Source organism: Carcharhinus amblyrhynchos, chromosome 4 (genome assembly GCF_965287045.1).
Source record: "Carcharhinus amblyrhynchos chromosome 4, sCarAmb.v2.hapA, whole genome shotgun sequence".
In the NCBI taxonomy this organism is placed as follows: Eukaryota; Metazoa; Chordata; class Chondrichthyes; order Carcharhiniformes; family Carcharhinidae; genus Carcharhinus; species Carcharhinus amblyrhynchos.
This window is the reverse complement of record NC_137327.1, coordinates 129,078,973-129,100,474: the sequence shown is the minus strand read 5'-3', so window position 1 is coordinate 129,100,474 and position 21,502 is coordinate 129,078,973. Positions and strand designations below refer to the sequence as shown.

Genomic DNA, 21,502 nt, shown 5'->3' with positions numbered 1-21,502 from the left:
TTCCTTTTCAAGTAGTGAGCTGCTTGCTGCCTTTTTGGATTCCGACATGACCCATGACTATATGCCAAAGGAAAGATGGAAGTAGCAGCTCTCAATATGAAGACAGCATTTGACCTAGAATAGGAGCAAGGAACCCTGGCAAAACTGAGGTCAATAACGATTGCGGAGAAAACACTCCAATAGCTGGAATCCATCAACATTATCATTTTTCAAATAAGGAGACTAAAGTACAAAAGAGGATCTTCCTAACACCCTATACAGCAGATGCTATTGAATATGGACGCAATATCATTGACCAGATACTTAATTGAACCAATCATATAAATACAGTGGCTACAAGAGCAGGTCAGGTGCTGGGAATTCCGTGATGAGTAACTCATCACCTGACTCCCCAAAGCCTCTCCACCATCTTCAAGTATGGAATGCTCTCCACTTGCTTGGATAGGTGCTACCCTAATAATATTCAAGATGCCCAATGTCCTTCAGGAGAAAGCAGTCTGCTTGATTGGCAGCTCATGCACCACCTTATATGTTCACAACCAAAAGCGTACAGTGGTAGCATCTATAAAATGCATTGCAACTCACTCAACCTCTTTTGAGAGTTTCTTGCAAACCCACAAGTGTTACCATCGCAAAGGATAAAGCAATAGATGCATGGCACCATCACCATTTGCAAATTCCCGTCTGAGTCACACACCACCTTGACTTGGAAATATATTGTTTCTTCATGGCCGTTGTAGCAAACTTCTGAGCTCCCTAGCTAACAGTACTCTGGGTGTATCTACAGTATGTGGAATATAGTGGGTCAAGCAGGTGACTCACTAGCACCCTCTCAAGGCCAATTAATAATGGACAATAAGAACATAGCTGATCCTGACTGGTTATCGGTCAAAGTTTTAAATATGTCATAAGAACATAAGAACATAAGAACATAAGAAATAGGAGCAGGAGTAGGCCATCTGGCCCTTCGAGCCTGCCCCGCCATTCAATAAGATCATGGCTGATCTGTCGTGGCTCAGTTCCACTTTCCCGCCCTCTCCCCATAACCCTTAATCCCCTCTCTTATCAAAAACCCATCAACCCGCTTCTTAAAAATATTTAGCGAGGCAGCCTCCACCACTTCAACGGGCAGAGAATTCCAGAGATTCACCACCCTTTGAGTGAAGAAGTTCCTCCTCAACTCCGTTCTGAACCGCCCCCCCCTTTATCTTGAGGCTGTGCCCCCTAGTCCTACTGTCTTTTTTGAGCGGGAAGAGTCTTTCCACCTCTATCCTATCCATCCCATTCATCATCTTATACGTCTCAATGAGATCTCCCCTCATTCTTCTAAACTCTAACGAGTACAAGCCTAGTTTATTCAGCCTCTCCTCATAGCTCAACCCCCTCAACTCCGGTATCAGCCTAGTAAACCTCCTCTGCACTCCCTCCAGGGCCAAAATATCCTTGCGCAGGTGCGGCGCCCAAAACTGCACACAGTACTCCAGCTGCGGCCTCACCAATGCCCTATACAGCTGCAGCAAGACCTCCCTACTTTTATATTCAATCCCCCTCGCTATGAAGGCCAGCATCCCATTCGCCTTCCTGACCACCTGCTGCACTTGCAGGCTGGGTTTTTGCGACTCATGCACAAGGACCCCGAGGTCCCTCTGCACCGTCGCCTGCTGCAGTTTTTCGCCACGTAAGTAATAGTCCTTCCTACCATTCTTCCTACCAAAGTGGACCACCTCACACTTGCCAACATTAAATTCCATTTGCCATTTCCTGGCCCATTCGCCCAGCCTATCTAGATCCTTCTGCAGACTCTCCACACCCTCCGCACAATTTGCCTTTCCCCCAATCTTGGTGTCATCAGCAAATTTCGACACCCTACACTCGGTTCCCTCCTCCAGATCATCTATATAAATGGTAAATAGCTGAGGCCCCAGCACCGACCCCTGGGGCACCCCACTAGTCACCAACCGCCAATCCGAATAGCACCCATTGACCCCCACTCTCTGCCTCCTATTTGACAACCAATCCTCTATCCACGCTAACACCCTACCCCCAACTCCATGTCCCCTGACCTTCTGCAGTAACCTCTTGTGAGGTACCTTATCAAACGCCTTCTGAAAATCCAGAAAGACCACATCCACCGGCTCTCCTCTATCCACCGCCCTAGACACATCCTCATAGAACTCCAGTAAATTTGTCAGACACGACTTCCCTTTAATGAAACCGTGTTGCGTCTGCCCTATCAAGCAATTCCCTTCAAGATGCCTCGCAATTTCCTCCTTAATGACAGATTCTAACATTTTACCTACCACAGACGTTAAACTAACCGGCCTGTAATTCCCCGCCTTTTGCCTGGCACCCTTCTTAAACAACGGCGTAACATTAGCCGTTTTCCAATCCTCCGGCACTTCCCCGGAATCCAGCGACGTCTGGAAAATAACCACCAAGGCATCCACTATCACCTCCGCCATTTCTTTCAGAACCCTCGGATGCATTCCATCCGGTCCTGGGGACTTGTCCACAATCAGCCCCTCCAGTCTGTCGCGCACCACCTCTCTAGTAACAGTAATGTCATTAAGACCCTCCAGTCCTACCACCTTTCCATCGCTAACACCCGGCAAATTATTCACGTCCTCCTCCGTGAAGACAGAAACAAAAAAGTTATTCAAGACCTTAGCCATATCCCCATCCCCTACCACTAGGTCCCCTTTCTCATCCGCTAAGGGACCAACGTTCACCCTAGCCAGCCTCTTCCTTTTTATATATTTATAAACGTCATGGGGAAATGGTTAGGTTATGGCTTGTTGGAGCTGGTTACTACTTGGAAATTGTATGGCATGAATGTTACTTGTTGCTTATCATCCCAAACCTGAACATTGTCCAGGCCATGTTACATAGGGCCATGGACTGCGTCAGTGTTAGAGGTTGTTGCAAAATGATTTAAGGAAACTCGCATCAACGTAAAGATCAACTTGATTGGCAACCTTGCCAATACTGCGATGTTGGAAATCTGAAACAAAAACAGAATGCTGGATATAAACTCAGCAGGTCTGGTAGCATCTATGGAGAGAGAAATGCATTAATATGTTGAGTCCATATTCAATAGCATCTGCTGTATAGGGTGTTAGGAAGTTCCTGTTTTGTACTGTGTACAGTTTTGGTCTCCTTATTTGAAAAATGATATAATTGCATCAGAAACAGTTCAGAAAAAGTTCATTCAACTGATCGCTGGGATGAAGGCATTGTCCTATGGGGAAAGGTTGAGTCTATATTCATGAATATTATTAGAAGACGATTGTGAGGTGATCTGATTGAAACATAAAAGATTCTGAGGGGACTTGACAGGGTGGATGCTGGGAGGATGTTTCCTTTTGTGGGTGAGTCTAGAATTAGAGGACACAATTTAAAAATGAAAGGTCTCCCTTTATGACTGGGATGAGGGAGCAATTTTTCTATCAGAGGGTCTTTAATCTGCAGAATTTTATTTTCCAGAAAGCAGTGGAAGCTGGATCATTGAAAATATTAATGTCTAAGTTTGATTGATTTTTGATTGACAAGTAAGTCTAGAATTTTGGGGTGGGGGGGGGGTGGGGGGGAGGCTGACAGGAAAGTGGAGGTGAGACCACAATCAAATCAGCCACGATCTTATCAAATAATGGGGTAGGTGCAAAGGGCCAAATAACCTACTCACAAGTGTAACTGGGGTTGGATAATAAAAGCCTGCAGACTTTTTTTTGATGTAAAATAATGGAAGTTTCAATCCTACTTCAACATTTTCCAGGGGATCATGTTCTAGATCTCTGAACTGAAAAGGGAAACATAATTCTCTGATCTATCATTGCCCTTAACTCCAACTTATACTTGTCTATCCTATGAAAAACTGTAGAAAGACAATGAACTTAAGTTTGGAATTCTCTCTCAAACCTCTCCCATCATTCTATCGTTGTTTAAGATGTTTCTCACTTTTGACTCAGCCTAGTTAATAGTTCTAATATCTCCTTACGTGACTCAATGGCAAATTTTTCTTTATGCCTTGGAGCAGTTTATTATGTTAATCGTTCTATATAAATCAAAGTTGGTATTGGGTTTCAAGAAGGTATATAGAGAAATCTATTTTCATTGATCAATGTGTGCATCAAAAATCATAAAAATGTCATTTAAGCAGATAGTGGGAGAAGAATTCATAATACTAATTAAAGGGAAGTGGATAATGTTTGAAAGAGCATTGGTAACTGAGAAATTAGATAGTAGTTAATGTATCTGTAATTTCAAAAGCCCCTCAAAAGAAGTGCTCCATTATAGACCAACGAATAAGCTCAAAGACTGTGATTTGTAGGGGGGCGGGGAGCAGATGGTGGTGTAGTAGTGTCATTGGGGAGGAAGTGACAGCCAAATCATATTATCGCTATACTGTTAATCCAGAAACTCAGCCAATGTTCAAGGGTCCAGGTTCAAATCCTGACACAGCAGGTGGTGGAATTTGAATTCACTTATATATAAAAAAAATCATAATTAACGATCTACTGGTGGTCATGAAACCATTGACAATTGGCAGAGAAAGCCATCTGCTTCACTAACGATCTTTAAGGAAGGAAATCTGCCATCCTTATTTGGCCTGGCCTACAGAGGTACAGCAATGTAGTTGATTCCCAACTGATCTCTAGAGAGGGGCAATCTATGCTGGCCAGCCAGTGATGGCTATGTCCCACAAATGAGTACAAAAAAATCCAGAGTCCCTAGTTAATACTGGTAGAACTTAAATTCAATTAATAACTATGGAATATCAAACTAATCTCATGAATCATGACCATAACATTATTATTGTTCAAAACCCATCTTTAAAGGAAATCTGCTGTCCTTGATCTGTTTGGCCTACATATGCTTCCAGGCAGCAGCCGCTAAGTGGTTAACTTTGCAAGGGTCTTGCAAAACCACAGAGTTCAAGAGTATTTAGGGAATGGACAAGAGGTGGCCTTACTGGTGGCACTTCCCCTGAAAAGAATAAAGACAAGAATCAGGGAACACCTAGTGGAATACATTGTTAGCTGCCTTCAAAACAGAAAGCATATAGGAATAAAGGATAGTTACTCCCTGTGGTTGAAGATGGAAAGTGATCTTCCGTAAGAATCTGTGCTTGGACGAAGTCTAATAACAATTTAGACTTTGGAATGAAAAATACAATCTCAAAATTTGCATTTTTGAGTGATGCAGTGAAGATAGTGATATTAAAAAGGGCTCCAACAAATTACAGGAGGATATTAATAACCTTGCCAAATAGGCCAATTAAGTTCTAACACATGAATGTGAAGTATACCTTTTACTTGATAGATGCAAGTCTAGGTGAGGCAGAGGAACATGAGGAAATTTATGTTGCAATGACATTATGCACAACATCATCAGTTGTTTTTTTTTTAAAAAGACCAGCTTTTCCATAACACCAATAGAAATATTGAGGATATTACTTTACAAATTTTCACTCCTGATGCAAAGCCTCTATAGCTGGGAAAACACAACAGTTCATAGAGGTTAGCATGCCCACAGAACTTCACTCTCACTCAAATAGTTGGAAAATTACAGATGTAAAGAAATATGTGAGAATCAGTCCTCATTTCTGACATTTACTCAAATATATTCTGGGTCTGACAGCCAGGTAATCAGGAAAGCTAATGGAATGTTGACCCTTATTTCAAAGAGATTGAAGTTTAAGAGTTGGGAAGTTTTGCTTCAACTGTACAAGGTACTGGTCTCATCTGGAGTATTGTGAGCAGTTTTGGTCATGATATTATTTTGTCGGAGGCAATTCAAAAGAAGGTTCACTAGGTTGATCTCTGGTATGGAGGCATTGTCTTATGAGCAAAGCTTAAATAGATTAAGACTCTACTCACTGGAATTTGGAAGGTGATCTTATTGAAACATAAGGATTCTTATGGGGCTTGACAGTAAACACTGAGGATGATTCCCCTCATGGGTGAGTCTAGAACCAGGAGACAGTCTCAGAATAAAGGAGTGCTAATCTAAGACTGAAAAGGAATTAGCTGTGGGGGCAGAATCAGTGTAAATTTATGGCCGAGATAGATTTTTGATTAGTAAGGGAATCAAGGGTTACGAACAAGTGGCTGGAAAGTAGACAAGAGTGTTGGGTTAGCCACGATCCTATTAAATGGCACAATAGGCTCACAGGCCAAATTCGCTTACTGCTATTTCTTATGGTCTTTAGCTTTGGCATCCCCTATAATTCATCTGTGACTATTTCTTCAGTAACTAGCTCAGAAAATGGGCTATTTGATTGTGTCAATCTTAGCTACCTATTCTCACACAACAACCACACATTCATTTTTGAGCAAAGGCATTAGACAGAAACAAGAATTCCAAGAGAATCACATCCCTCCCCAACAAAACCAATGACCAAAAGCCGATATTAACGCTCTCCTTTCTGACAGAATCTATCAAAATCAAAATGGTTCAGTCCTGTAATGCAGCACAGAACGTTTTAAGCACAATTTGTGAAATGGTCTCAAGGATTTCCATGTCCCTTAAATCCTGATACACTGATCATTCTACAACCTGTTCAAGTGCAAGTCATAGAATATATTTGAGGTAGCTTAGTGTTTATCCCCCAATGAATATGGGATTTAGTGGCTAAATTACCAAACTTGAGATTCAATCCTCATCATTCAAGTCTGTAATTAGATAAATAAAACATTGTTCCCATACCCTTTTCTGCAAATTACAAATGTCTAGTCCAAGGTTATAAAGTCTATAAGTGAGTCATTTCCAAACAGCGATGGCCACATCGAGCACAAGAGGCTTTTGAGTACCTTCACAACATAATTGCCCAAGAAATAATTGACAGACTTATGAACTAAGCACCAATGTAACCACTCGTAAGTACAACCATAAACTACCCACTAGATCTGAAATAAAACAGGTTAGACCAAGATACAGCCTGAAATGCAATCTCTTAGAGACATTTACACTTCAAGAGAATAACTAAATCTGTGGCTTCAACACCCTTAAACCTTTCATTTATATTTTATAATTGTATGCGTCAATTATCAAAATGGAAGCTGGCTGAGCAGGTAAGCCAATGTTTAGTCACACAAGACACAATATTAAGGTTGCAGTTTTATTTACAAGTAGTGAGAAAATGTACAGTTTCTTACATGGGTTACTATAGTGCAAAGTTATACTGTCACTTCAAAAGACTAATGTGCAGAAAAAAGTACTTTAGAACATCAGACAATACAAGGTACAGGGTCTCTTCCCATATCCCACATCACTGCATTAGGTATCTGAATATACAAGTTTGGTCTAACATAACTAATGGGATTATTGATGGCTGTAATTCTTGACAAAGTGAAAAGCACTTCATTTAATTGAGGAAAGTAAAACAAAGCATGCAGCAACAGCTCTCACACACACATACCTACACTCACAACAGAACTACAGAGAACTAGAAACACAGTCACAAGAGTGACCACCCTGCTAAGCTCCAGTACCCCGGACATTTTATCAAAAAGTTCAAAAATTGTTTTTTTTTTAAATATATAGACTAGCACCTTCTAGTAAGAGTTCTTCTGGCCAAGAACTACAGTGCTGGCTTCAGAGAAGAGGCACACATCTGTCGCATAAACAGAAGTGAAATTGACCCACTGGTAATTTATAGTTATAGACTTCTCACTGTTATGATGGATTTTGGTTGGGGCAGATCAGTGTTCTTCCAACCTCGAAAAATCCATTCACTGGGCTATATATAGAAGCTGCACAAAATATGCAATGCAAATGACACTGTATGTGTTACAGCGCACCTTTATTTTATGTGCCTGATACTGCCCAGACAGACTATGAAAAACCATCAGGAAAGGTGGATGACCAAAGATGAAAATGAAATTAAAAATTCCTTGGCAAGTGCCCCAGGTACAGTGCATGCACTTCAACATGTGTTTTGACTCAACGTCCAGGGAAAAAGGCTTCAGACGGGTGGCAGCATTGTAGCAGTTTAGCTTGCAAAATAATGCGATGATGCTAGAACGAGAAGGACTCAAATGCTTCATGATTTTCATGGCCTGACAGTGTTCGTAGGCACTAGGCTGGGTCAACAATCCCGCCAGCTCTGTTCCACTATTGCAGATACCCGCTTTTCATATTCCCGTTTGTTCTCCTGGTACAGCTGTGCAGCCTGACTGTTGGCTGGACTATTTGGATTTGGCTCATCCAATAAAGACTATATAAAAAAAAACACAAAAAAACAGATTTAACAACAGCCAACTCATCACACGTAGTTACACAAAAAGCTCATTGCAATTTCCCTTTAAAATGGGAGCATTAAGATTATCTACCTATCTTTCAATGCGGACCCCCATCCCACCACCACCTACTCCCATTCAGTTCCCAAATTATGCAGCGACTGATGACTTAGAGCTTGTCGTCTACTTGAAGGGGCTATGGGGACAGACCAGGGGAGTGGGGCTGATTGGATTGCACAATGAGGAACCTGCATGGATCCAATGGCCTCTTCATGCTGTAAATGACTGAATAGGTAGTTATCCACGGGAGAGGAAAACAGCACATGAGAATCTGGAACCATATAGAAATGTAGTTGCAGACATTTCAGCAACATGAATGAAACTCAATAAACATACTTGCACACAGTTTCCAAACAGTACAAGGTAGATTCTATCACCAAAACATGAAGCTCATTAGTCAAGGGGGCATCTTGCAGCAATGAACGTAAGCCACTGGCATAAACATGTGTGGGTCCTAACAAATATTTAGCAGTCACAGTTTGGCAATTCTCAACTGACCTTCCCAGCCTCAAAAGCTTTTTGGAGGGCACTTCCACCACCTTTCATGCAAAGAAGGGCTTCAAGACATCACCCCTCAACGGTCTACCTCTAACAGTTATGATCATGGTTCAAATCCAATAAAGACAATCATTCCCTTGCTGCAGTCTAATTTCCCTGATAATATTCATGACACTGGTCATTCACAGACAAAGTCTGAACCTTTGCAATAACCCACATTACAAACTGACAATAATCTGGGACAGTAGTGTATTGGATTTCAGGGAATTGTACATTATCCTCAAAGTACAGACAAACTCCTTCTGCTGAGCATAAATCTCGGTGATCCTTCCCTGCTGCCAACTAAGCTCTAATTGAAAGTAAAAATCCTTACATAATTAAGCTGGTCCTGTGCCAAACTGTCGAATAATATTTCAGGCTCTATTTCCCAGTGACTGTGATAATTTGGGCTTGAATCAGCTCAAACATTTACTGGTTCAATCAACTGTTCACGTAGAGCGTGCTTCAACATTTCATCCATTGAGATCAATTAGCCAGCCCCGATGCCCCAGCTTAAGAGTGATTTGATTTATTGTCACATGTATTTACAGTGAAAAGTATTGTTTCTTGCGCACTATACAGACAAAACATACCATTCAGAGAAGGAAACGCAAGAGTGCAGAACGTAGTGTTATACTCATAGCTAGGGCGTAGAGTAAGATCAATTTAATGCAAGGTAAGTCCATTCATGACAGCAGCAGGGAAGAAGCTGTTCTTGAGTCGGTTAGTACATGACCTCAGACTTTTGTATCTTTTTCCTGACAGAAGGTGGAAGAGAGAATGTCCGAGGTGTGTGGGGTCCTAAATTATGCTGACTACTTTGCTGAGGCAGCGGGAAGTGTGGACAGAGTCAATGGATGGGAGGCTGGTTTGCGAGATGGATTGGGCTACATTCACAACCTTTTGTCGTTCCTTGCAGTCTTGGGCAGAGCAGGAGCCATACCAAGCCATGATACAACCAGAAAGAATGCTCTCTGACATAGAGATAACTAATTTCTTGCTTCTGTCCACTATCCAGCTGGAAGTGGGCTTCAGAGAGGAGAAAAAAAATACACAAACGATGACTAAAGTCCAACATTCAAATGAAAAAGTAGGCATATCACCAGAGGCGGTGAGGAAAAAGTAAAACACCACAAAATCAGATCATCCATTCATCACAACAAGTTCTCAGTTGATTTAGGGCTCAGAGCTTTCAGATGTGTATCAGTTGCCTAACTGAACCAACAGGCTATCAGTGCTCAGAACCACTGACTATAGCGTGATTTAATCATCAATGCCAGCTAGAATTGATGATACAATGTAAGCATATTCTAATCACAATTAGAATGGAGTCACTACTTTGGCCTAGGAACTGTAGGAATGATTTATCTCAATGAAAGTACTGTGAATTGGATTTCTTTCAAATGTGCTGCAAATGGATAATGCCATGACACTGAGATAGGGGCATCCTGAATGCAAGATCCAATTGCCCTTCTTTGTAATGGACAAAAAGAAATAGCAAAAGACGGGGAAAAAAAAGGGTAGATCAGAGGTGAGAGTCTGGAAGATCAAATTAGGGGAAAAAAAAATTTCTAGAAAAGTTTGATTTTTGTTTTTAAAAAACCTTTAACAATTTAATACCCGTGGGAGAGATTGTCCAGATTTGCTATCCCCTTTATGTGGCTCCACAGAAGTAGAATGTCAGGACCACAAATCACATTAAAAGCTCACTGCAACATTACCAACCCTTAAACTGCAGTCACTGTATTTGGAGGCAAATTCAATAATTTGTTGATACGCACAAGAGGTTGAGGGGGAGCTTTAGGTTTTGCGAGGTTAACAGTGCAAATTGTCTAGCAATTTGTGGGAATAGTTTTATAAAGGATCCATCCAAAGGCAAATCTCATGTAACTAGCAGGAATAGGTCGCAACATGATAAATTATCCTTAATCCAATACTAAATGGCAATCCACTTGGAGATTGGTCTTACCGATAATGGGGAATGTAAGTGCCACACTTGGGCGATATGTTCCACTGAGGCTGAAGCTCTGGACAAAGCAGAAAGCAATTCACTAATGGGATGGCCCTGTGGTTAGCACTGCTGCCTCTCAATGCCAGGAACCTGGCTCAATTTCCAGCTTGGGTCACTGTCTGCGTGGCGTTTGCATGTTCTTCCCATGTCTGCGTGGGTTTTCTCCAGGTGCTCCGATTTCCACCCACAGTCCAAAGATGTGCGGGTTAGGCATGTTAAATTGCCTCTTAGTGTCAGGGGGTCTAGCTAGGGTAAACAGGTGGCTTATGGGGATAGGGTTCGGATGGGATTGTGGCTAATGGGCCAAATAGCATTCTTCTATAGATTCTATGATTGGTAATGCTATACCTAATTTGGGATAATGTAGTTGGCTGAGATAGAAAAAAAGAGTTCTACTTCCTGTATAAACATCACACAGCTCAGGAGAAAGAAAAGCATGCATTAGAAACTGCACAGATTGTTATTCAACCTATCATGCTTCACACTGGTGGGAATCCACAATTGGACCTAACTGCTCTACACAAACATCAGTAATGCAGGTTGAACCATTGGCGTGGGAATCAGAAAGCTCACTGATCAAATCTGAAGTCTGGCAGGTTGCCTTTTCTCCCCATCTTATTCATGTGCTGCAAACCTTTCATCAAGTCCATCAGGAAGGAGGCAGGCACAAGGGGCAACAACCCCAGGCTGAAGAGGCACTCGGGTCAAAGCCTTCCAGGGCCTGGATAATGTTGCAGTCTTCTGATCAGATCCATTGTCAATTTGCTGACTGATGAGTATCTGCAACCAGTCTGAACTGGCCTCAGCAGCCAAAGTAAATCACAGCAAGAGCGAGGCTGTTCTCTTTGCGAACTGGGTCAACCGATCCTTTATTCTCCCTCCACCTTCACATCTGACTACCTGAAGATACTAGTGGTATGGTTCATGGAAGCAACATGTAGCCAACTGAGCCTGAGAGTCATGCTCCCTCTCCACTGCAATAAAAAACTTGGTTATCAGATGCAAGGGATTCTGGGTGTTGCTTTATGTAGACAGGTCTGACCCATACCCTACTCATGAGCTGGTCCAGCTTCTGCGTTGTCTGGAGATCAGGAACAAACAGCATCCACAGGAATATTAAGATCTCTAGGCAAAAAGTACCCAACAAAACAATCCAACATGGCCCTCACCCTGATAGTTACCTTTACATGAGGCTGCATCAAGTTGTGTATTCACCTCAGTACGTAAACACCAAAGTCACTTGCTGAGATTTTATCCATCCTGTGTCAAGAAGGATATTGCTGCAGAGCACATCAGTCACTGTCATACCAAATGTGCCCTGTATTCAGGAAAACACCTCTGACCATTGGCATTGCTCCACAAACACCCTTGAGGCCCTCAAAGAAAAGGAAATGGTGGATCCTGTTGGATGGTTCCTTGAGGAGACAGCCAAAGTCATTTGGGGAATACGCCATTGCTAGAATTTAAGATGATGGTGCTGTCTCCATCAAGTCCTTCCTGCATGGCCTGAGTCTTAGTCCCTCTGCATTCTGCCCTGAAGACAGCTGCAGTGCAGGAACAGACTGCAGCTAGTCCTTCTGAAATATGCAAAGCAGGTCTGGAAAGAGATGCAGTAGTTTTCAGGGTCATCCGGACAGCTCTGTAACATAGAACTTATGCTCTACAGATTGTTCCCAGGAATGCATAACAAGATAAACATCAACTGTTGCTGGAAAATCATCAACTTGTTGGATGATGCTCTGATCTACCCGAAATTTGCTGTTTTTCCAGCGCAAAAAGCTGCTAATGACTAAGTATTGAAGACCCATATGTTCCAAGGTATGTGCTGAAGAATGCAAGGCAGTCACCACAAACACTCAAATGGGGAAAAGCCACCACCAACAATATATCCAAAGGAATGGAAACCATGTAAAACACCTCAGACTGTATGGATGACATGAAATGAATAGTGCAATTATAAACTGCAATTGTAAGTAAAGTGAGGCACCTCAGAATGCCAAATACCATATTGAAAGCAATCCATTTTGCCTTTCATGTAATGTCAACTTTGAACTATTGTGTTGGGTACCTTCCCAAATGTTATAAATAAATTACATTATTGGAATATAAAATGGTCACTTGATTGGGGATACAAAGATTGTCAATGCCCATAGTGCCACAGGATAGAAGAAATAATTTTTCTCGTAAAAAGGGAACAGCACTGGGTCACTAATTTTAGGCATGTTGTCCCAGAGAATGTTACAACGTGCATTTGTTTCTGCAGTTTCATCCATACAGTAAGTTCTAGTCTAAACAGGACATTGTGTGCCTGCACACAGAGGCAGATACATCTTAACAAGGCAAAGAACTGTGGGGTGGTGGTGGAGTGGAATGGTGAATCTTATGCATTGCAAAATGGTGAGCTACAGATTAATGGGAAAAATCTTGGAAGCAGGCTTCCATAACAATGTTCAAAACCTAAGTGGGGTAAAAGAGCAACTTAAGCATGATATAATTACCTGTATAGATGTTAAGATTGAAGACACATCATAAGTTGGACTCCAGCGATTCTGCAGTATATCCAGACATATACTGCCATCTGCATAGACTACAGAAAATACAACATGTTAAAATACCCAATGCTAATTGATTCAAGACTTCACCCTTCTTTAAACTACGGCAACCATTAAACAGTTGAGTACTTCATAAATTCAAAATCAGGACCTTTTGAAATTAAAACTACATACTCAAAAACACCGGTAGTTAATAATTCAACAATATTTACTGCCAACAGGGGGATACAATGCAGACTTGAATCTGGACAACATCCTTTCCCTATACATTAAAATGCAAAAATCCATTTTGGCAGCAGTACTGAAGACATGAAAATCCATCTGTCTTTCGATGCAGCTCATCCGCAGACATCAGAATTTCCTGTGTTGAAAAGTTTGGGTCATTGCTCAAAACACCGCTCTACTATTGCTTTTGAAGCTGACCTTAAAGTCAAGTCAAGCAATATTTCAGGGGTCTGGTACAAGTGAAATAATAAATAAATAAATACTGGGTCACAATAAGGATTAAACAATTTAGGAAAACAAAGGTGCTGATGGGTATGGTGACGGATCAGCCATCATCACAAACATGCAAAAAAGGTCACATTAAAAGATTTTTTAAAATACGTCATATATTTTTGTTTGTGCTATTTTGTTTGATTGTCTTTAATGAAGAATGTTTAGTCCTGGTGGACCCTATTACAATGAGTTGACCATTAGCTCAATTATAGGGGCTGAAAATTATTGCTACAGATGGTTTATTTTACAGTTAGAACTTATTCTATTCCTAACTTGATAATTTTGTGGGACTGGACTCTTTCCTCCCGCTTGTCATTCAGACAATATTGTCTCTCAGACTCCCAGCTGGTGGTAAATAGCACAGGTGTGTTACTTCCTATTGCCATTTCCTTCCACCTTCCAGGTGGTGCCTGAACTTGGAAGAGATGGGCTTCAGAAACGTATGTTTGTTCAACATCAAGCCCTTGGTAAAGTGCTCATTTCCATGCCGACCAGAAAGATTCGGGTTTAAACCATAACGTTTAGTAGCTCTAGTTTACATTCCAAGGACAAAATATCCGTTAGTCAGTCTACTCAATGGATACAAATACATGGCCCAAAATCATCCCTCATCGCACAGGACGGCAAGTATGGGAAATGGGAAGAAAGTCTGTGCTACAATACGGAGAGGTGCACCAACCTCATGGTACAACTACACCACAGATAATACAAGTTTTATTCAACACTCAACCTAGACAGACTTAACACAGACATCCACTGCTTGAAAATATATATTCCATTCTCTAACATGAGCATTTTTCACCCTGACTGAAATCAAAAATGTGTCTCCCCACTGCCCCTCCAAAAACATGTTAATTTTCTCTAAAAGCAAAGTACTGGAACATGCTCACAGCATCAGAACTGGGGACACTGCCATCAAACCTCAGGTTAACTAGGCTGGACATCTTATAATGTACAGTGGTTTATTAGGGCTTTTATGGCGAGCTGGTGACTTGCAAAAGAGAACAAGAGACAATAATGGCACTTTCAAGGACATGGTAAAGATACATAAATATGATACCTGGAGAACATGGATTAAAAAGAGAGAGGGGAGAAGAGCTTTGTGCTACCATGTCAGTGTGGAAACAAGACCAAAAACAAAAAGACAGCAGCAAAGGAATCAACAGAATTCTTACTACACACCATCCCCATGGTTGTAACAGATAATAACAGGTATCAGTCTGCATCTACCTACCATTGTTTCCTTCACTGTTGACATCATTTTCAAGTACAAGGTACACACACTAATTTTCTCTACCATCAGAAAATTAATTACACTATATCTTAAGTAAATTAATTCCAGTAAACACCATATTTTATTCACATACCATTTGGGTGAAACATTTTTGAAACAAATCTAACTGTGGGTGGCTTGTTTGGGTATTCTTCTGTGAATTCTATTGTGAGTTTAAAAGTACCTGGAATGAGAGAGAGAAAAAAAAGAGGGACAGGATCCATTATTGGTGCTGAATAAAAGTTGTTCAAAACCGTCCATAACTTTTTGCTATTGACAATTTTTAAAAATCCTATACTTCAGTTGAATTGCATAGGAGCAATGTATTTTCAGATCTCAAGACATGCCAAACATATCCTCAAGATAAAAAGTTATTCTAAAAGGGCACATGCATGTTCTAGGAAAGAGCAAGGAGAAAGCCCACTGCCTCTGTGAAGCCCCTTCACCATGACCAGCAGAGGGCCTCAGGGATCCCCGTGACCCTGTGCTGGGTCCACTGTTATTTGTCATTTAGATCAATGATTTGGATGAGAATATAAGTTTGCAGATGACACTAAGATTGGTGGCATAGCACTCAGTGAAGAAAGTGATCTCCAATTGCAAAGGGATCTAGATCAATTGGGCCAGTGGGTTGATGAATGGCAGATGGAGTTTAATTTAGACAAATACAAGGGCAGTTTGGTAGATTCAACCACTGCAAGACTTACTCAATTAATAATAGGGTGTTGGGGAGAGTTACAGAACAAAGAGATCTAGGTGTACAGGTTCATAGCTCCTTGAAAGTGGAGTCACAGGTGGATAGAGCGATGAAGGCAGCATTCGTCATGCTTGGTTTCATCAGTCAGAACACCGAATACAGGAATTGGAATCTCTTGCTGACGTTGTACAAGACATTGGTAAGGCCACACTTGGAATACTGGGTGACCAGAATTGCACACTATTATAGAAAGGATATGATTAAATTAGAAAGAGTGCAGAAAAAATTTACTAGGATGCTACTGGGACTTGATGGATTGAGTTATAAGGAGAAGCTGGATAGAATGAGACTTTTTCCTCTGGAGCGTAGGAGGCTGAGGGGTGATGTTATGGAGGCCTATAAAATAATGAGGGGCATAGATCAGCTAGATAGTCAATATCTCTTCCCAAAGGTAGGGGAGTCTAAAACTAGAGGGCATAGTTTAAGGTGAGAGGGGAGAGATACAGAAGTGTCCAGACGGGTAATTTTTTCACACAGAGGCTGGTAGGTGTCTGGAACAAGCTGCCAGAAGTAGTAGTAAAGGCAATTTTGTCTTTTAAAAAGCATTTAGATAGTTACATGGGTATGATGGGTATAGAGGAATATGGGCCAAATGCGGACAACTGGGATTAACTTAGGGGTTTTAAAAAAAAAGGGCGACATGGACAAGTTGGGCCAAAGGGCCTGTTTCCATGCTATATTCATGACTATGGCCTTGAAATTAGAACAATTCCAGCAGCTGGTCAGAATGCAAGTCAGAATTATCTTTCTGGATTTATCTTATAAACTAAAACTAGCTCAGCAACCAACAACCCTCTTGCCTTGGCCCTGCAATGCAAGTCCACTGTCTGAGCCCCAAGTTTTACTGCGTTAGCTGAAGTTGAGCCCATCCTAATTTGGAACTCCATTCCTTACAGCACTGTGGCCTGCACCGGATGGATTGCAATGGTTCAAGGTGACGGCTCACCACCACCTTTGAGGCTAGGTGTTATTCATCTGAACATTTCAAACAAACCTTTAATCGGGCATTTATTGGTGACTTGCTGTTCCTGTCAAATCATTGTTTACTCTTGCAACAGAAGTGTTTACCCATTTATTTTGGAGAGATGGTGTAGCGAGGTTGAATAAACTAGGTTTGTTTTCACTGGAAATACAGAGGCTGAGGGGAGACCTGATAGAGATCTACATAATTATGAGAGGCATAGACAGGATGGATAGTCAGAGGCTTTTTTTCAAGGGGAGACAGGTTCAAAAGGTAAGAGAAGGCAAGTTTAGGGGAGGTGTTTTCCATACAGACAGTGGTGGTTGTCTGGAACGCGCTGCCAGAGGAGATGGTGGAAGCAGGCACGTGAACATTTAAGAGGCATCTAGATGGGTACATGAATAGGGAGGAAATAGGGTGACATGAACCAAGTAAAAGTGGAAATTTAGTTAGGGCATCATAATCAGCATTGGAAAGCCAAAGGGCCTGTTCCTGTGCTGTACTTTTCTCAAGGGCAATCAGGATGGGTGACAAATGCTGGCCTTACCAATGACATCCCCATTCAGAAGAATGAATAAATGACTTCTGATATCTTGGCCCAAAAGCCATTCATCCTTTCCTGCCTTAACATAGGTTTGGACATTCTGATGAAAAAAAAAAATCAATCTCTGCATATTGGGTGTTGTTTGGAATCTGACTTAATAATACTGCCCCTTTATTCAAGTGGCTAGCTGACATTCACCACTAAATCATATATATATATATATAGGAAAGGAATGATTTTTACCAGTGTACCAACATTTGCTCCCTGGTGAGGATCTAACTTCAGGGATAGGAGGAAAAAAAAATCCTGCCTTCCATCTACTGATATTCAACCATACAGCCCCGAAGGCATAATGGGCCGAGTGGCTGCCTATGCCAGTCCTTGGGTAGAACTGTAAACCAAGCATTGGAGACAGAGGAATGGAATTGAAAAGCAGAGAAATCATGTTCAATTTGCATACAACCTTTGCTAGACCGCAACTGGAGTGCTGTGCATAATTCTGCTCTCTGTGTTATAAACAGGATACTGGATAAAGTGAAAAAAGGTGAGGTTATAACTGGGAAGGAAGTCGGAACAGGCTGGGTCTCTCTTCTCTAGAAGATAGAGAGCTGGTGGGTCACCTGATTGAAATCTTTTGATATAATAAAAAGGGTTTGTGGGATAGATGTGGAGAAAAACGTTTCCACACAAATTACAAAAATTAGAGCTAGAAATACGAGAAAGCCACTAATAAAGTGAAGTCTTTGCTCAGAGTGGAACTACTCATTGTGGTTGTGAGTTAAGGTAAAAAGCAGAGCTGCATTGAAGGGGAAGTTGGATTAGCACAAGGAAGGATTAGAAGGGCATGCCAATGAGAGAGGTAAAAAACAGATGGCTGATTTATACTACACATCAGCACAGACCAGTTGGCTGAATGGCCTGTTTGTGCTGCAGATATAATTTATCCCTCTCCCAGCTCTACGTCCACAGACACACACATTTTTCCCTTTCATGTGCAAATCATAGTACGGCTTCCCTTAGAACCGTACTCCCAGCTCTCTGCTGGACAGGTTCATTGCCCACCTGGCTGCAGAATGCTTATTTTCTTGTTCACCAACAAACGGAAGCATGCAAATGCCGAAATGAGAATGACTATTTCAAATTCCATGCAGCATGTGGAAAAAAAAGCTCTAAATAAGAAAAAAAAGCACTGCTGGTTCCAATATTTCTCTCTCATCTTTCCAGTCGATATCTACAGTGGCATAAGTGAAATCTGGAGCTCATTGTATTATGATCTGTAGATTGTGATCTGCAGGTGTAAACCCAGGTTCTATCAATTTCTGGCATGGTGTATTGCAACAGTTGGGTGACTCTTGACAAAACAAAAAAATCAAAACAGTTAACCCCATCCTAGTCTAAACGTAGACTCAAACTTCAGAAGTATTTGTTTTGATGTATCTAATGAAATGACCAATTCACACGGATTTACACCCAAATCCCAGCCTGAAAATGAATGGCCTTTTGTTTTGGTCAAATAAGTGATTTCTTTTCAGTCCTTCATCTCCATCAGCAGGTTCCGCAGTAGTTTAAATGAAACATTTACACTCACAAATTCTTACCTGAATTTCAATTGGTGAATATTCAATTGCTGTTCAATTTTGTTGCACACACTGTAACACGGCAACACAAACAGTACTGCCAAATGTACCGTGCTCTGCATCACAGCACACATCTCAATATCAAATTACAACATTTATAGAATGTTACAGAAAAAAAACCACAGGATTATACTTCATTGACTTCAATGCTCAGATCACTACTAATTTTTTTTGGGTAAAGTGATCTGCACATTTGAATAGACAATTGTCAAAAACAACACTTCTACATTTTTGCTTGAATGCCACATCTCTCTATAGTCCACTTGCTCTGCTAATGTCAATTTACAAGGATGTAGGAGAGTAATGATGTGTCACCAACTACAACCCAATTTCGAGTAAGTAAAATCTCACACCTAAAAGTGTTACCCAAGTGGAAAATCACAGCTACAAACAGACCTAGGTTTCCATACTCAGTGATGATCTCAAAGTAGGGTCGTTTGCAAAAAAAAACACTTGCAGTTGGCAAACTACCTTCCATCCATTTAAACCAGGAAGCTCTTCCCTATAAACTCAAAGTCAGTGTTCAGAATTGGTTTTGTTTGGAAACATAGGAGTTTCTAATTTGATCTGACGCAAAGAACAACAAATGTCATCATTTCTATAAAAAGGAAATGTGGCCGCTTCAAAAAAAATCTGTACGTTTATTGTCAGTGACTTTCTTCTCGTCTCTACCTATCATCGTTAGTGTCAGATCACAATGTCCATCCTGAGTCCCCTCACCCCAAACACATGGACTGAAAAGGGAGGCACTGTACCAGACTTCAAAGTATTATATTTGCCAAGTTTGTCTCTTTTGGACGCTGACTTACCGTCTTCAAAAGGGGTTCCCTCCGGCCTGTACAGGATAGTGGAGAATAAAGAAAAAATAATAATTAATTGTTACAAATAAATCCTGATCCCACGCATCATTACTTAAAAGGTCGAACCGACGCGCCTGGATGTACTAATCTAACAGGTAGCGAACTTCAACCAGAGTCATGTAGCTTCCCATCAGATCCTGAGCACCACCCCCCCCCCCATTTTAAATAATGCAGGGAATGTATATAATAATCATTTAAATGAAGACGAGAAAACTCCACCTCAGCAATTTGGCTACAGCACAGACGGAAGTTAAGGGAATAATTGCTAGGCCTGGGGGGACAATCGGCGTCGGGAAATAGTGGGCCAGTCAAGGCAAACTATCCCCAGGCCTCAATCCCACCCAGAGAGGGAGGGAAACAAGTCCTCACTCACCCGAATATCACTGCATTCCACACCATGATGTTGTTTTCCGAGGGCGCTCCACTCACACCGGCTGGAGGATCCTCCTGCAATCTGAAATCCGGGGAAGGGGGGGGGGGGGGGAGAAGGGGAATAGAGAGGGATTAAAAAACACACACACACACACACGAGTCAAAGTGAACACATCTCCCCTGATCAGGGCCCGGCTCGCGTTTCCATATTTAAAAGTCAAAGCAGCGCCATGTTAAATTGGGGGGGGGGGGGGGGGGTGTTTGTGGTGGTAGTGATGAAATGCCTGCCCCTGCCCAACCTCCTCTCCTACCGTTTAAAGTCCCTCATTAGGCGCCTCCGTGCTGGGGTGGACATCTCTGCCGCGCTTTGCGGGTTAATAAAGGGACATAAAGAGCGGAAGGAACACAGAAGCTTTTGCAACACTCGCCCCGACACGTATCAAAGAATATTGTTACTGAACGTTCGATCCGGCTGGCCGAGCGTTCCATGGAGCATCCCACTACCACTAGGGGGGGGGCAAAGAGCGTGAGGGGGGCTGATATTCACTTCAACCCGTCCAAAACACAATCCTATCAACACAGTATTAATATTAATATCTACTGATATTTCCTTCTTCACGTCGCTCGGGAAGATATTCGGCGCTTTTAATTTTTGCCAGGTTGTTATAATCCACTTCCCCCCCCCAGCTCGGATGGTACCTTCCACTGGGTGAAGTGTTGACGGTCACGTGAGCCAAGGCTGAAACTTGACAAATAGATTCGTCATCTCAGCTGCCCCAGGCCCTTCTCCAACACTGTTCCAGGGCAATAACATACACAGAGAACCTGCTTCTAACCTTAATGCGCTTTTCACCGACTCTCTGCATTTCAACCAGCAACGGGTTTTACAAAAAATAGCGAGGGGGAAATGGAAGCCATTAATTCGGTTTATTGCATTCAGAGCAGTTCCTGCTGCACCCCGTGCTTGGGACAGAAACCACCCCACTGATTAATGTTGGAAGTCCAAGAGAAACTTGTTCCTCTTGGAAACTTCACACAGCCCCTCCTAACAAGACCGTGCACAAACCCAAACAGGAATGTGCAGGTGCAGAAGAGACTATTGCTATTCAGGAAACAAGTTAATAAGAGCATAAGAACTAGGAGCAGGAGTAGGCCATTGGGTCCCTCGAGCCTGCTATGCCAGTCAATAAGATCATGGTTGAT

At 41.8% G+C, this 21,502-nt stretch overlaps 1 protein-coding gene across 1 annotated transcript; it reads right to left on the bottom strand.

Moving 5' to 3' along the window:
* Positions 1 to 7,103: 7,103 nt before the first annotated feature.
* On the bottom strand, positions 7,104 to 20,792 carry ube2a (ubiquitin-conjugating enzyme E2A (RAD6 homolog)). The gene is made up of 6 exons (XM_080187857.1): positions 20,611 to 20,792; positions 20,301 to 20,381; positions 19,877 to 19,902; positions 15,263 to 15,352; positions 13,344 to 13,432; positions 7,104 to 8,215 (listed from the first exon to the last, which is right to left on the bottom strand). Exons 1-6 carry the CDS (start codon positions 20,652 to 20,654, stop codon positions 8,087 to 8,089), a joined length of 459 nt encoding a protein of 152 aa, XP_080043983.1. The 5' UTR covers positions 20,655 to 20,792; the 3' UTR covers positions 7,104 to 8,086.
* Between the last annotated feature and the right edge of the window lie 710 nt (positions 20,793 to 21,502).